We start from the raw sequence: 16,089 nt of genomic DNA on the forward strand, positions 1-16,089 counted from the left end.
CTGAGAAACTGGTTGGATCATGGTACATTAACTGAGAAAGGAAACATGGAGAAAGAAGAGAGGAACAAGGGGTTCAGTTTTGTATAAAAGTTTGAGATAAATGTGAGAAATTCAACTTGGTCATCAAATAACAATTCGAATAATGGCTCTTAAACTCAGAAGAGAAGTCTGAGGTGGAGATAGAAATGTGAGAGTCACTGGCATAACTGAAGTTATGGACGTGGATGAGATCACCTAGAGACAGAGGAGAGAATGAGAAAAAAATGGACCAAGGTTTTAAAAGCTCCAAATATAAAATCAATTTGGTGGTCTGGAGATGTATGTACCCCAGAAAAACATGTTCTTAAACTTAATCCATTCCTGTGGGTATGAACCCATTGTAGTAAGACTTTTTGATGAGATTACGACAGTAAAGGTATGGCCCAGTCCAATCAGGATGGATCTTAATCTTGTTACTGGCATCCTTTATAAGAATGAAATTCAGACAGATAGAGAGAAAGCCACGGGAAGCAAGACGCTGAAATCAACAGAACCCAGAGAGAAAGGAAAGGCCAGCAGAGGCTGCCATGCGCACTGCCATGTGACAGAGGAGCCAGGTCCAAGGACTCACTCCAGTCTTCAGGAAGAAAGATTTGTCTTGATGTCATCTTGACTGGACTTTCTCTTAGCCTTGAAACCATGAGTTAATAAATTCCCGTTGTTTAAGCCACCCTATTGCACAGTATTTGCTTGAGCAGTCCAGAAAACTACAACAGTCGAGATAGTGAAGAATTCAAGAGAAATGGAAGTAATGGCCAGAGATGGAAGAAAAACCAGAAGAGCATGATGTCATAGATTAAAGAGAGGCAGGATTTCAGAAAGACGTGATCAACAGAGTCCAAGAGAGTCAAGGAGTCAAGAAAAATAAGGTTTAAGAAGTATCCTTTAGGTTTAGGACAGAGGAGTCACTAATGATTTAGAGCCATTTCTGTATCATGAAGGAGGCAGAAGCCAAATTAGAATGATAAGGAGTTTGTTTATGATTTGCTTATAAAGGGAAAGAAACAGGATGCTAGAAGGAAATATGGAATTGAAAGAAAGTTCTTTTAAGATGAGAAACTCTTAAATATGTATAAATGTTCACAAAAAATTCAGTAGAAAAGGAAAGGCTAAATATGTAAAAAAGAGGGTGTATAATCAAGTGTTAAGTCCTTAGAAGCTGGAGGAGGATGGAATCCATATTGCCTTACATTTTATAACAGATAGAAGACAGAGAGAATGGATTCATGTGTGTGTTGAGTATATAGGATAAGTTTACGTATTTGATAGTTAAAAACTGAGGGCATGCCAGTCTGATGGCTACTATTTCCTCTGTGATACGAGATCACGGAGTGATGGCTTGAGCCTTCCCACACTGCAGAGCCAACTACTCATATCACTTTCCAACTCAGTGATGTCATGTTGATAAGCTTGAAATCAGTCATGGGAATCCGTAAATTCTACAAATCAGGGCTTACTGTTTCCCCAGAGAGCCAGTCGTTAAACACTGATGAGCATACCACTGAGATAAGGGCAAATATGGGAAGAGACTTTTAAAAAAAACTTCATTTTTTAAACAAATGTGCTTAACTGGGAATTCTAATACCTAACTTATGAAGACAGTGACATTTTCAAAATAATTTATTTCGTTTTTTTTTTTAATCTTTGAATCTGAAAGATAAAATAAGTTTTCCCTTTTTTGAGCTATTTGTAACTTCAAATTCCAAACAAATAAAATGGTTTATGTTATACAATGGATACATAGGGATTCATTATAATTCTTTTGCATATGTTTGAAAATTTCCATAAATAAAAAGGTAAATATAATAATATTGATAATAAAATGATACTGTAACAAAATATAAACAAAAAAAGTTACTTCTTTATTAAATGCCTTGTAGGCAATTTAGGTACACCAGAATTGCTATTAAGAACTGTCTGATAAGAATTCAGGAAGCTAAAGGGTGTTTTTTTCTTTATATTTCCTTGCTCATCTATTAACATCTTAAGTCTTTCAAAATAAAACGTAACTTTTTATATTTTCACACCTGTTTAAAAGCTATCAAACAAATGTCACCTGGGTATTCTAATAAAACTTTTTAAAATATATGTTCTCAATTTATTGACAACCTAATAATTTTTTTTTTTTAATTTTTATTGGGATTGTTCAGAAACCATACAATTATCCAAAGATCCAAAGTATACAATCAGTTGCCCCTGGTACTCTCATACAGCTGTGCATCCATCACCGCACTTAATTTTTGTTCAATTTTTAGAAACTTTTCATCACTCCAGACAAGAAATAAAGTGAAAGATGTAAAAAGAAAAAAAGAAAAAGAAAAGGAAACTCGAATCCTTCCATATCCCTAACCAACTCCCCTCAATTGCTGACTTGTAATACAACCTAATAATTTTAATTGCTTCAACCTTTGTTCCTACCAATTTCAACCAAAAAAAAAAGAATTAAGAATAACAGGCACATCTTTAACAATTAGTGCTCTGAGATATCCTTCAAGAAACAGGGAAAGCTTCAGTAATTTTTCTCAGATGTCCTAAAGTAATCAATGATATGGACAGTAGGGGGGATGGGTAATTCACAGCACATCCTCCACACATCAGACCTATTGTTCTTAACCCTAATTGCATTTCAGAATCACTTATGGAGCTTTAAATATATAGAAAGATAGATACCTAGGCCCCATCCCAAATTTAACAAATTAGAATCTCTGGATATATACTCCAGATATACACTGAATGTGCTAAGTACTTCAAATACATCATTTGAAATTCCCCAAATCTTGATAAATCAATGCTATTACCTCCATTTTACAGACAAGGAGACTGAGGCTCAGAAAAGTTGCATAACTTGCCCAGGGTCACAGTTAATGAAAGTAGAAGAAATTGGAACCTAGGTGCTATTACTTTAAAGGCTATATCTTTTTGCTTCCTAAGGCTGCTTCTCATGGAACTAACATAGTAAAATAATTTTTCTTTTCACATTAACACAGTGCCTGCCAGTCAGTAGTCACCCAAATATCAGTGAAAAGAATGAATGAAAAGCTTCTCCAATGAATACTTACACTATTTAGCTCATTCATAGTAAGTCGTCTAAGAATAAATTCAGAAATGCTCTCTGTAGTAGACATTATGAAGTTCTGAAGAAGAGTAAACACTTCATCTGTATGGGGGGAAAAAAACATGCCGCTAAAATAGAAATAAGCTCTTTGGTACCAAATACACAAGACAGTCTAATAAAAATACAACTATATTAATTGCATGGGTAAATCACTTACCAAAAATGAATTCCAATAATATAATAATCATCAATACCATGGTGAAATCTATAATTACTCATTAAAATCAGTTAGGAGTTTCTGTTCTGGGTAAGATAGAAGAGGGACACCCCACCCTCTCACTAAATGCAGCTATAAAGAAAGCCTGGACAGAAGAGATGCAGAAGCCATTTTAAAACTCTGAAAAGTAAAAAAGTAGCACACAGATTCAGGAAGAAGTCCAGAATTCAAAGTAACACTGAACAGTGGATTAACTAATTTTTTCTCCCTTGAATTCTCCTGCAGATTGGAATCAGATGCAGAAGCAATCACAAAAGTGAGCAGCAGAGGACTAAGATGGTGATGTGAGACACTCCAGGGTTCTATTCCACCAAAGAATCTGCAAACAACTAGCAAAAACTGCAAGAGTTCTGAGGAAAATGGCTCCAGAAAAGTTAAAAGGTGGCAGTAACTGGACAAACACTGAATCGAGAAAATGGCTACTTTTCTTGAAAAGGTCCCTCTGCCACCATTCCCCCCTGAACTCTATGTGGAAACAACCTGTGCTCTCAGTGCAGGTCCCTGGTCCAATCCTGAGGAAGCACAGTAATCCTTAGGTGCATACTGGGGTGTTTGTATGTCTGTGCCAATCTATCTGGTGGCAGTCAGAAGGACTGAACCAGGATATTCATCTCTGCCTTGCCGTCCCAGAAGTTGCTATGCATGCAGAAGCAGTTTGCAGACAGCTAAATCAGTGTAAGAAACAATCAAATCACAATGTTCTAAGACAAAGGATTATCAGCTTTAAGGCATACAACAGAGTCCCTGGGACTCAGAAAGACCACTTATTAGGGAGACATGGAGATATGATCCCTATTAACAGGGAAATTCCTAATCCCCAAAGAACAAGCCCATGCTATGACACATGTTCAGAAATAAACTGATAGGACCCTGTTCTTTCGCCTTGGGCTAATTTTCAGGTTCCCAACTAAGAGGAGGGCTAACCTCTGAGGGAGAGCACCAGCCAGCACAAAGCCAATCTGCAAAGTCTATGAAACTATGTTTTGAATGGATTGTTTTTGTTAGCTCCTGGCATTCAAGGAAAATCTGTCCTATCCTAGCAGGATACAAACTTAAGGAACAAACATCTCTGGGACTAAATTCCAGAGTTAACACATTAAAATACTAAAATGTACAATGTGCAACAAAAGATTACAAGGCAAACAAAGAATGAGAAAATGATGGCCCATCCAAAGGAACAAGATTAATTTCAGAAATCATCAACAAAGACGACCACAATTTAGACATACCAGAAAAACTTTTAAGAAACTGTTTTAAATATGCTCAAAGAATTAAAGAAAAATATGGACAAGAAGTAAAGGAAATCAGGAAGATTACAGATGAATACAAAGAGAATATCAATAAGGAGAAATCTTGAAAAGGAACCAAACAGAAATACTGGAGTTGAAGGACACAGTAACAACAAATAAAAAATTCCCTACAGATTTCAAAAGAAGCTTATAGCTAGCAGAAGAAATAATGAGTGAAGTCTAAGATAAGACAACCGAATGTATTCAGGCTAAGGAGCAGAAAGGAAAAAGAATGAAGAAAAGAACAGAGCCTAACCACCCTGTGGGACACCATCAAGCATACTGTTATATGCATTATGGAAATCTCAGAAGGAGAAGAGAAAAAGGGGCAGAAGAAATATTGGAAGAAATAATGGCAAAAAAAACTTCCAAAATTTAATGAAAAGACATGAATAAAATCTAAGAAGTCCAACAAACTCCAAACAGGAAAAATTCAGAGAGACCCACACACAGACACATTGTAAATCAAACTGTTCAATACCAAAGACAGCTGAAAGCTGCAAAGGAGAAGCAACATGTCATGTACAAGGGAGACTCAATAAGATTAATTCCTGATTTCTCTGCAGAATCCATGAAGGCAAAAAGGCAGTGAGGCATATTTTTTTAAGTACTGAAAGAAAATAACTGCCAACAGAGAATTTTATATCCAGTGAAACTGTCTTTCAAAAACAGAGATTAAGACATTCCCAGCTGAACAAAAGCACAGGGAGTTTGTCATCACTAGATGTGCCCTACAAGCAATACCAAAGGGAGTTCTTCACATTGAAACAAAAGGACCTTAAACAGTAGATGGAAGCAACGTAAAGAAATAAAAATGTCCAGCAAATGGTATGTCACTTGCATTATATAATGGCCATCAGTATCACGTGATGGATGAATTGTGCTGCAAGTTCACTTAGCTTTCTCTCCAAGGAGATAGGCCAATAATTCTGCTGCTTTTACCATGAAAGCTGCAACTCTGAATGAGGCAACTCTGGAGTTTTGTTTTATTCTCTACTGTTATCAACTAAATTAATCAATTTTGTAATGGAAAAAAAAAAGTTGACAGTAGATCATGGTAACTAAGGCTGCAACTGCTGCCAGAGAACCAAAAAGGAAAGACCCAGGGAAGAAGATAGGAAGTACAGAGGAGACTGCAGAAGAGGAGGAGCCCTGGGAAATGACTCCAAAAAGTTGTTTATGAATCGTGCTCATACCCCACACCCAGCTGCTCACCTGTGGAGCTGATCCTAATTAGCACACAAAAGACTTTCAGAACTGAACTAACAGAGTGATCACTACCCATCCAAAATAGACACCGGATGGAGCACACATGGGATAAATCCAAACAGCACTGGAAAGGATTTGGGAAAAAAAAAAAACTGAGAGTGGAAGTATGGTCAGTTAAATTATGTACCCAGGAAAAAAACACATTTTTAATCTTAATCCTTTCTTGTATTTGTGAACCCATTGTAAACAGGACCTTTTGAAGACGTTATCTGTAGTTCAGGTGTAGCACAACTGAATGAGTTTGGGCCTTAATCCTAATCCTGGAGATTTTAAGAAGAAAAGCCCATGGGGAAGTCAACAGAACTTATGTAGACATTATCGTGGGACAGGAAAGCCAAGGAATGCCAAGGATAACTGGCAGCCAGCAGCAAAACACCATGGTCTTCAGGGAGAAAGTATCACCTTGCTAAGGCCTCAATTTTAGACTTCTCCTAGCCTTAAAACCATGAACCAATAAAATCCCATAGTTTAAGCCAACCCATTGTATGGTAACAGCTGGAAAACTAAGACAGGAACCAATACCCACAAAAGCTGGCTTGGAATTTGAATCTGAACTTTACCAGGTCAGCTGCTTGCTAAACAGAAACATCCTCTACAATATCCACAGTCTCATAGCATAATATTCAAAATATCTAGGACACAATCCAAAATTATTTGGCATATGAAAAAAACAGGAAAATATCAAATTATATGAGAAAAGACAATCAACAGATGACAACTGAGTGATGAAAAAAATATTGGAATAATGTTACCCTTCCAAATAAATTTGATGATTGGCTTTTCTGTTTCTGAAAAGACGACAGTTGGAATTTTTATTGGGATTGTGTTGAATCTGTAAACTGCTTTGGGTAGAACTGACATCTTAACAATATTTAGTCTTCCAATCCATGAACAGGGAATGTTCCTCCATTGATTTAGGTCTTTTCTGATTTCTTTTAGCAATGATTTTTAGTTTTCTGTGTACAAGTTTTTACAGTCTTGGTTAAATTTATTCTTAGATATTTGATTTTTTTAGTTGCAATTGTAAATAGAATTTTTTTCTTGATTTATTTTTCTGATTATTTACTGCTCATGTATAGAAACACTTCTGACTTTTGGGTGTTTATCTTGTACCCCACTATTTTGTTGAATCCATTTATTAGCTACAGGAGCTTTGTTGTGTATTTTTCAGGATTTTCTGTATATAGGATCATGTCATCTACAAATATGAAGTTCTACTTCTTCGTTTCCAATTTGGATGGCTTTTGTTTCTTTTTCTTGCCTCACTGCTCTGACAAAAACTTCCAGTATAATGTTGAATTACAGTGGTAACAGTTGCCATCCTTGTCTTATTCCTGTTCTTAGAAGGATTTTCAGTCTTTCACCATTAAGTAGTATTTTAGCTACAGGTTTTTCATACATGCCCTTTATCATATTGAGGAAGTTTCCTCCTATTCCTAGTTTTCTAAGTGTTTTTATCAAGAAGGAGTGCTGGATTTTGTCAAATGCCTTTTTTGCATCAATTAAGATAATCTTGTGGTTTTTCTTCCTTCATTCTGTTCATGTGATACACTACATTAACTGATTTTCTAATGTTAAACCATTGTTGCATACCAGGGATAAATCCCACTTGATCATGGTGTAGAATTCTTTTTATGTGCTGATGCATTCAGTTTGCTATTATTTTTTGAGGATTTTTGCATCTATATTAATAAGAGATGTTAGTCCATAGTTTTCTTTTCTTGTGGTATCTTTATCTGGCTTTGGTATGAAAGTGATATTAACCTTGTAGAATGAATTAGGGAGTTTTCCTTCCAGTTTAGTTTTTTGGAAGAGTTTAAGCAGAACTGGAGTTAAGTCTTCTTGGACTGTTTGGTAAAATTCCCCTGTGAAGCCATCTGGTCCTGGGGTTTTCTTTTTTGGGAGGTGTTTGATTATTGATTCAGTCTCTTTACTATTTATCGGTTTGTTGAGATCTTCTATTTCTTTTTGAGTCAGTGTAGGTAGTTTGTATGTTTCTAAGAATTTGTCCATCTCTTCTAGGTTATTTAACTTATCGGCGTACGGTTGTTCATAGTAGCTCTTAGAATACTTTTTATTTCAGCAGAGATGGTAGTGCTATCCCCCCTTTTACTGATTTTTGTTATTTGGGTCCTCTCTCTTTTCTTTGTCAGTCAAGCTTAAGATTTGCCAATTTTATTGATCTTTTCAAAGAACCAAATTTTTGGTATTGTTCATTCTTTCTATTGTTTTGTTCTCTATTTCACTTACCTCCTCTCTCTGTTATTTCCTTTCTTCTGCTTGATTTTGGTTTAATTTGCTCTTTCTCTAGTTCTTCCAGTTTTGAGGTTAGGTCTCTGATTTGAAGTGTTTCTTCTTTTTTAATGTAAGCATTTACAGCTATAAATTTCCCTCTCAACACTGCCTTTGCTGCATCCTATAGGTTTTGTTATGTTGTATTTTCATTTTCATTCTCAACATATTCCCTAATTTCACTTCTGGTTTCCTCTTCAACCCACTGGTTGTTTAAGAGTACATTTTAATTTCCACATATTTGTGAGTTTTCCATTTCTCCCTGTGTTACTGATTTCTAGCTTCATTCTATTAGGTTCAGAGAATATACATTGTATGATTTCAATATTTTTCAATGTATTGAGACGTTTTGTGACCTAAAATATGGTCTATCCTAGAGAATGATCCAAGTGCACTCAAGAAGAATATGTATGCTGTTTTTGTTGGGTGAAGTCTTCTATATATGTCTGTTAGGTCTAGTTGATTTAGAGTATCATTCAAGTCTTGTAGTTCCTTATTGAACTTCTGTCTAGATGTTCTAGCCATTATTGTATGTGGCATATTAGAGTGTCCTATGATCAATGTAAAACCATCAATTTCTCCCTTCAAATCTGCCAGTGTTTGCTTCATACATCCTGGGGCTCTGCTGTTAGGGGCAGAATAACATTTTTATAGTATTGAAATAAAAAAATCAAGATCAACCCAGCATTCTATATCCAGTGAAAATATCCTTCAGAAATGAAGGTGAAATGCAGACAGTCTCAACTGAAGACTTCTAAGAGAATTCATTCCCAAAAAAATTGCTTTAAAAGAAATGCTACAAGAACTTTTTCAGGTCAAAGGCATATGCTGCCATAGGGAAATCTGGAACTTCAGGGATGAAAGAAGAGCAATAGAAACTGTAATATATGAGTAAATATAAGAAGTTCTTCTTCTCTTGAGTTCTTTAAAACTTGTTTGACAGCTGAAAGAAAAAATTATAGCATTGTCTGCTAGAGTTTTCAGTGAATATAGATATAAGACAACTATAACAGATAGGAGAAGGGTAAAGGGACCCATAAGGTGGTAAGGTTTCTATATTCCACTTCAAGTGTCAAAATATCAGTTCTTAGCAGACTGTGAAAAGTTAAGTGTGCATACTACAATCCCTAGAGCAATGACTAAAAAGAAACTTTGGGCATAAGACAATAACAAAATAGTTAAATTACAATGGAATACTGAATAGTGTTCAAATTGTCCAAAAGAAATGAAGAGGGAAAATAGAGAAGTGAAAAACAAAGGGAACAGGAAGCAATAAAATGGGAGACCTAAACCCAAACTTATAAATAATTACATTAAAGCAAATGGTCTATAACAGAATAGATGAAAACAAACCATGACCTAACTATATGCTGCCTGTAAGAAATTCATTTTGAATATAATAATCTAAAGATAAAAAGTAAAAGGCCAGGAAAAAATACACTATGCAAACACTAATCAAAAGAAAGCAGGAATGGCCATACTGTCAGACAAAAGAACTTCAGAGTAGATAAAATTATCAGGGATCAAAGGAACGTTATATAAAGATAGAAATGTCAACTCACCAAGAAAATATATAATCCTAAATCTATATGCACTGAATAACAGAATTTTTAAAATGGATCTTGGAAAGTCTTACAGAACTACGAGAAAGAAGCAAACCCAAAATTATAGTTGGAGACTTCAATACTCCTGTCTCAGTAAAAGACAGAAGGAGTAAACAGCACTTCAGCAATGATGTAGAAGAATTCAAAAACACCATGAAACTCTTGGACATAACTGACATTTATAGAACATTCTACCCAACAGCAGCAGAAAACATTCTTTTCAAGTGCATATGGAATATTCACCAGGATAGACCATACACTGGGGATCATAAAGCACATGTTAACAAATTTAAGATACTTTAAATCATACAAAGTACACTCTCTGACCACAATGGGATCAAATAGGAAATAGAAAGATAAAGGAAATCAGTAAGAGAAAGATAAAGGAAAATCTCCAAAGACATGTCTAAATAATCCATGGGACAAAGAGAACTTCTCAAAGAAAAGTAGAAAATATTTTGAACTGAAAATACAACATATCTACAAGGTGCAGCTAAAGCCGAATTTAGAGGAAATTTTATAGCATTAATTGTACAAGTTAGAAAAGAAAATAGGTCTCAAATAAATGATCTAAGCCTACACCTTAAGATACTAAAAAAAGGAGCAAAATAAATCAGAAGCAAACAGAAAGGAGCAAATGGAGAGCAGAAAAACAATGAAACTGAAAACAAAATCAATAGAGGAAATCGATGAAACCAAAAGCTAGCTGTTTGTAAGGTCCATAAAACTGATACAGGAAACTAAGATGGCGGCTAGCTGAGACAGGGCAAAAAAACGCCTCCGTGAAAAACACTAGCTAAAAACGAGAAAGTGACCCAAAATACCGGTTAAGCGATGCGCCAGCTGGACAAGGGCTCCTAGTTCCAGAGGGGCCGTATACTTGGTGAAACTGGGAGTCGGCATTCTGAAACCAGTGAGTAAGCTGGCTGGAAGACCCACAGCCACACGGTGGGCTGGGGAAGCCAGGGTTCAGCATTTGGAAACCAGCTGGCTCTTTTAAAAAGGAAAAAAAAGAGAAAAAGCCAGGAGCGGCTGCAGCTGCGATTGTGGGAACCACACAGTAAAACAAAGCAAGAGGGGGCTGGGCTGGCCTCTTGGTGTCTGGCCGGGAAGACAGCCTGCTGCAGATACCCTCAGGTCCGGGGGAACGGAGGGGAGAGCCGGAAGCAGAAAGAAACCCCGCGGCTAGCAGCTGGCCCCCCAGAGGGCTGGATAAACTCCTGCCCGGGGCCGTGCTCACAGCCCAGAGCCCCGCCAGTTGTCTTGGAGCTGGGAAGGAGGAGCTGTGCAAGGAGGAGGGGGCTGAGACACCCCATTCGGACATTTTTGCTTCAGGCTGAGAGTGCGCTGCCGCACGGCCCTGGCAGCCCGGGGCTTCCCTTGAGGGACAGCACGCACTGGTGACGTAGCACGGCATTCCCTCGGATGAGCTCCTGGAGGATCGCGGCTGGGTGGGGGGACCCGCTTGGAGAACCCAGGGACGCTACGCCAAGTCCAGTGGTTTGTGGATTAGCGAGAGAGAGGGTCTGGGGCTGAACTGAAATGAAGGCTTAGACTCTTGTGGCGGCCTTGAATCTCCGGGAACGTGGGGGATTTGAACATTAAAACTGCCCTTCCTCCCTGGCCATCCGTACACACGCCACACATTCAGGGTGGATGGCTCCAGCAACACACCCAAACTGAGTTCTCCAACTGAACCCACAAGAATCATTTCCCCACACACCGCGGGAACAAGGTTGAGAACTGACTTGAGGGATATAGGTGTCTCACAGATGCCATCTGCTGTTTAGTTAGAGAAAGTGTACATTACCAAACTGTGTTTCTGAAAAATTAGATCGATATCCCCCCCCTTTTTTCTTTTACAACTTGAAAGAACCCTATCAAGCAAAACAAATGCCAAGAGGCCAAAAACAACAGAAAATCTTAATGCATGTGATAAAACCAGAAGATATGGAGAATCCAACTCCAAACACACAAATCAAAATATCGGAAGATACACAGTACCTCGCAAAATTAAACAAAGAACTACAATTGAGGAACGAAAACATGGCAAAGGATTTAAAGAACATCAAGAAGACCATGGCCCAGGATATAAGTGACATAAAGAAGACCCTAGAAGAGCATAAAGACATTGCAAGAGTAAATAAAAAAACAGAAGATCTTATGGAAATAAAAGAAACTGCTGGCCAAATTAAAAAGACTCTGGATATTCACAATACAAGACTAGAGGAAGCTGAACAACATATCAGTGTCCTAGAAGCCCACAGAACAGAAAATGAAAGAACAAAAGAAAGAATGGAGAAAAAAATCGAAAAAATCAAAATGGATCTCAGGGATACGATAGATAAAATAAAACGTCCAAACTTAAGACTCATTGGTGTCCCAGAAGGGGAAGAGAAGGGTAAAGGTCTAGAAAGAGTATTCAAAGAAATTGTTGGGGAAAACTTCCCCAACCTTCTACACAATATAAATACACAAAGCATAAATGCCCAGCGAACTCCAAATAAAATAAATCCAAATAAACCCACTCCGAGACATATTCTGATCAGACTGTCAAATACTGAAGAGAAGGAGCAAGTTCTGCAAGCAGTAAGAGAAAAGTAATTCACCACATACAAAGGAAACAACGTAGGACTAAGTTGTGACTATTCAGTGGCCACTATGGAGGCGAGAAGGCAGTGGCATGACATACTGAAAATTCTGAGAGAGAAAAATTTCCAGCCAAGAATACTTTATCCAGCAAAACTCTCCTTCAAATTTGAGGGAGAGCTTAAATTGTTCACAGACAAACAAATGCTGAGAGACTTTGCCAATAAAAGACCTGCCCTACTTCAGATTCTAAAGGGAGCCCTACCAACAGAGAAACAAAGAAAGGAGAAAGAGATACAGAGAATTTTAACAGAGATATATAGTACCTTACATCCCAAATCACCAGGACACTCATTTTTCTCTAGTGATCACAGATCTTTCTCCAGAAGGGACCATAAGCTGGGACATAAAACAAGCCTCAAGAAATCAAAAAAAAAAAAAAAAAAAAAAAATTGAATATACTCAAAGCACATTCTCCAACCACAATGGAATACAAATAGAAGTCAATAATTTTTGAACTGTAACTCCACTATTTACTTCCTACATGATATAAAATACACAAACTCTAAGGACAAATCAGTGGTTTTGAACTCAATGTAAAATATGTAATTTTAGACAACTATATAAAGGTGGGGGAATGAAGGAGTATAGGAACATAGTTTATGTGTCCTATTGAAGTGAAGGTGGTATCAAAGTAAAACAAGATTGATATGGATTTAAGAGGTTAATTTTAAGCCCCACAGTAAACACAAAGAAATTAACAGAGAATATAACCATAGAGATGAAAAGGAGAGTTTGGGTTAAGAGAAATGGGGGAAGGGGCAATGGGGAGTTAAGAAAGGAGTGTAGGGTTGCTGTTTGAGGTGAAGGGAAATTTCTAGTAATGGATGGTGGGAAAGAGCATTACAACATTCTAAATGTGATTAATCCCACTAATGGAAGGCTAGGGAGGGGGTGGAATAGGAAGATTCAGGCTGTATATATGTTTCCGCAACTGAAAAAAAAAAAAAAAAGTCTAACTAAATGACAGTTGAATGCTAAGGATGAACCTGGATGGGATTGGAGGATAGAGGACAGGTGGCTCAAAGGGACACAGCTGAGACATAAGGAAAAGGAAATATAGAATGCAAGCTTTGTATCATTGTTGAATCTCTTGTACTTCTTAGCTGCGCTTAATGGAATTGCATAAAAGAATGTTCTTGTTCATGGGAAGTGTATACGTGAATTATAGTGTATCCTCAAGCATGTGTGCAGCTAACTCTCATATGTTCAGAAGACAGAGCAATAGATGATGCATGATAGATAGGGAGGGAGGGAGGGAAAGAAATAGCGATGTGACAGCATGTTAAAGTTGGTGGACTGAGCTATCGGGGGAGGGGGGTCAGGGTATGATGGAATTCTGTGTATGGGGCGGGCTAGTATTGTTTTTGCAACTGTTCATATAACTTTGAATTTATTTCAAAATAAAAAATATAAAATAAATAAAAAAAATAAAAAATAAAAAAAATTAAGAACTGATACTAACAAGTCTTACAAAGGAAGGGAGGGAGGGAGGCATAAATTACCACTATCAGAAATAACGAGAGATATTACTGCAGATGTTGCAAACATTTAAACAGATAATAAGGAAATACTACAGACAGTTCTAAGCACATAAATTTAACAGCGTAGATGAAATGGACCAATTCCTCAAAAGCCACAATATGACAATTAATCTGAATAGTTTACTATTAAAGAAATTGAATTTGTAGTACAAAAAAATCTAATAAAAGAATTCTCTAGCCCTAGATGGTTTCAATGGCAACTTCTATCAAATATTTAAAGAAGAATTAAAAGCAATTCTACACAATCTCTTCCAGAAACAGAAAAAGAAGAGGAAATTTCCCAACTCATTTTATAAGGCCAACAGTATCCTGATACCAAAACCAGACAAAAACAATAGTACAAAAAAAAAAAATTACAGGCCATTATCACTTATGAACATAAACTCAAAACTATGCAACAAAATACAAGCAAACAGAATCCAGCAATATACAAAATGCATAATATATCACATCTACATAGGGCTTATCCCAAGAAGTCAAGGTTCAATATTTGAAAATCAATCAATGAAACATGGGCGCACAATTTAAAAAACACCTGATCATGTATCAACTAATGGAGAATAAGCATTTGACAAAATTCACATTCATTCCTAATAAATTCTCAGCAAAGTAGGAATAGATGGGAACAACTTCACCTGAAAAAAAGCATCTACAAAAACTTAACAGCTAACATCATATTTAACAGTGAGAAAGACTGAATGCTCCCTCCCTAATATCAGGAACAAGGCAAGGTTGTCCACTCTCACTATTCCTATTAAACATCTTAACAACACCAAAGTCAAAACTTGAATTTATTTTTGTGTATATTCCTAAATTTCCATAATAAAACATTAAAAATTAAATGACCTCAACATTTTTAAAGACTCAAAAAATCAAAGTTTCCCCAAAATGTACCATACTGCTGAGAGCTAAAAATCACTCACAGATAATAAGTATACTTGGACATTTCTGACTCCACCATTAACTTGTTTATTGACCCTGGTACTGTTGATTAATTCCTAAACTATTTACTCATTTATAAAATGGAAATAACTATTTTCCCTCTTCCTAACCGAAAAAAAGTCCTTTTAGGATTAAGATCTATTTAAACTACCAGTTATATGGAAGTCAACTGCTATCACAATTCAAACAGGTATTTCTTTGACTCTTGGTAATATAAGAACAGATATCCATGAAGCGCATGTAAAATGTGTACACAACTACTTGGAAAAACATTTTTGCATGATCTTATAAAGCGCATATGCTAAAAACCAGTGATTTCATTCCTGGGTACATACCCTAGAGAGACCAACACACAAGCACCAGGAGACAAGTGTTTATGATGTAAAAAACTAAACATAACTCAAATAACCAGCAACAAAAGAATGGAAAAATTGTGATATCATCATACAATGGACAATTATACAAGAGTGAAAATAATGAACCATAAAAAAGAACATGAATGAATCTTAGAACCACGTTAAGTGAAAAAAAATACAAAAGACTGCTTACAGTAAGATAACATTTCTATAAAGCTCAAAAGCAGGAAAACTACATTGTTTATGAATATCTATATATGTGGTAAAACCGTTTTTTAAAGAATGTGGAATTGATAAAGATACAGATCAAAATAGGTAGATAGTTTCTTAAGTTGGATAGTGAGTTCATGGGTGGTTGTTTATTTTGCATCACAAGTTACATAAAACTATCACACATTCTTTTGCTTGTATCAAAGATCAAAAGTTTTTGAAAAGGCATAGGTGCAATAGTCCTGCACTTGAAAGTGCTGAGCTAATAAAGAACAGCCTAATAAAAAATATTCAAGAAATGTCAAATGAATCCAAATTTATGCCCTTAAGGAGTTAAAGATATTATAAAAGATTACTGTAATACAAGTTATGAGTCAAATCTTACAAATTAAAAGCCTATTTGGGGAATTTTTGATTACAAGATTCAAAACAATGCATAATGTAAAAATGTATATTAATGTGCTCTTGATAGAAATGTAAACCCCTCACAAGTGAATCAGTAGCTGTTTTAAATATCTTTTTTCTCCTTATACTATATACATGAGACACATTATAATTAACAG

At 36.3% G+C, this 16,089-nt stretch overlaps 2 protein-coding genes across 11 annotated transcripts in view; one reads left to right on the forward strand and one right to left on the reverse strand.

Moving 5' to 3' along the window:
• Positions 1-4,431, forward strand: part of LOC119522701 (cytochrome c oxidase assembly factor 6 homolog) — a 106,890-nt gene extending 102,459 nt beyond the window's left edge. Inside the window, exon 6 of one of the 3 annotated variants that reach the window (XR_005214506.1) lies at positions 3,597-4,428. Coding sequence is in view for 1 of the 3 variants with exons in the window: in XM_037821334.1 (XP_037677262.1) it covers positions 3,597-3,659 (63 nt within the window). In the remaining 2 variants the exon portion in view is untranslated. Of the gene's footprint in view, positions 1-3,596 lie in introns of all 3 variants that reach the window. The other 2 variants (XR_005214508.1, XM_037821334.1) reach the window with 2 other exon arrangements.
• The window catches only part of TARBP1 (TAR (HIV-1) RNA binding protein 1), a 105,399-nt gene that overhangs the window by 37,992 nt on the left and 51,318 nt on the right, over positions 1-16,089 (reverse strand). For all 8 annotated transcript variants that reach the window (XR_005214497.1, XM_037821205.1, XM_037821220.1 and 5 more), the window contains exon 13: positions 3,099-3,196. Coding sequence is in view for 7 of the 8 variants with exons in the window: in XM_037821205.1 (XP_037677133.1) it covers positions 3,099-3,196 (98 nt within the window). In the remaining variant the exon portion in view is untranslated. The remainder of the gene's footprint in view (positions 1-3,098; positions 3,197-16,089) is intronic.

The sequence above is a fragment of the Choloepus didactylus genome, chromosome 2, assembly GCF_015220235.1.
Source record: "Choloepus didactylus isolate mChoDid1 chromosome 2, mChoDid1.pri, whole genome shotgun sequence".
In the NCBI taxonomy this organism is placed as follows: Eukaryota; Metazoa; Chordata; class Mammalia; order Pilosa; family Megalonychidae; genus Choloepus; species Choloepus didactylus.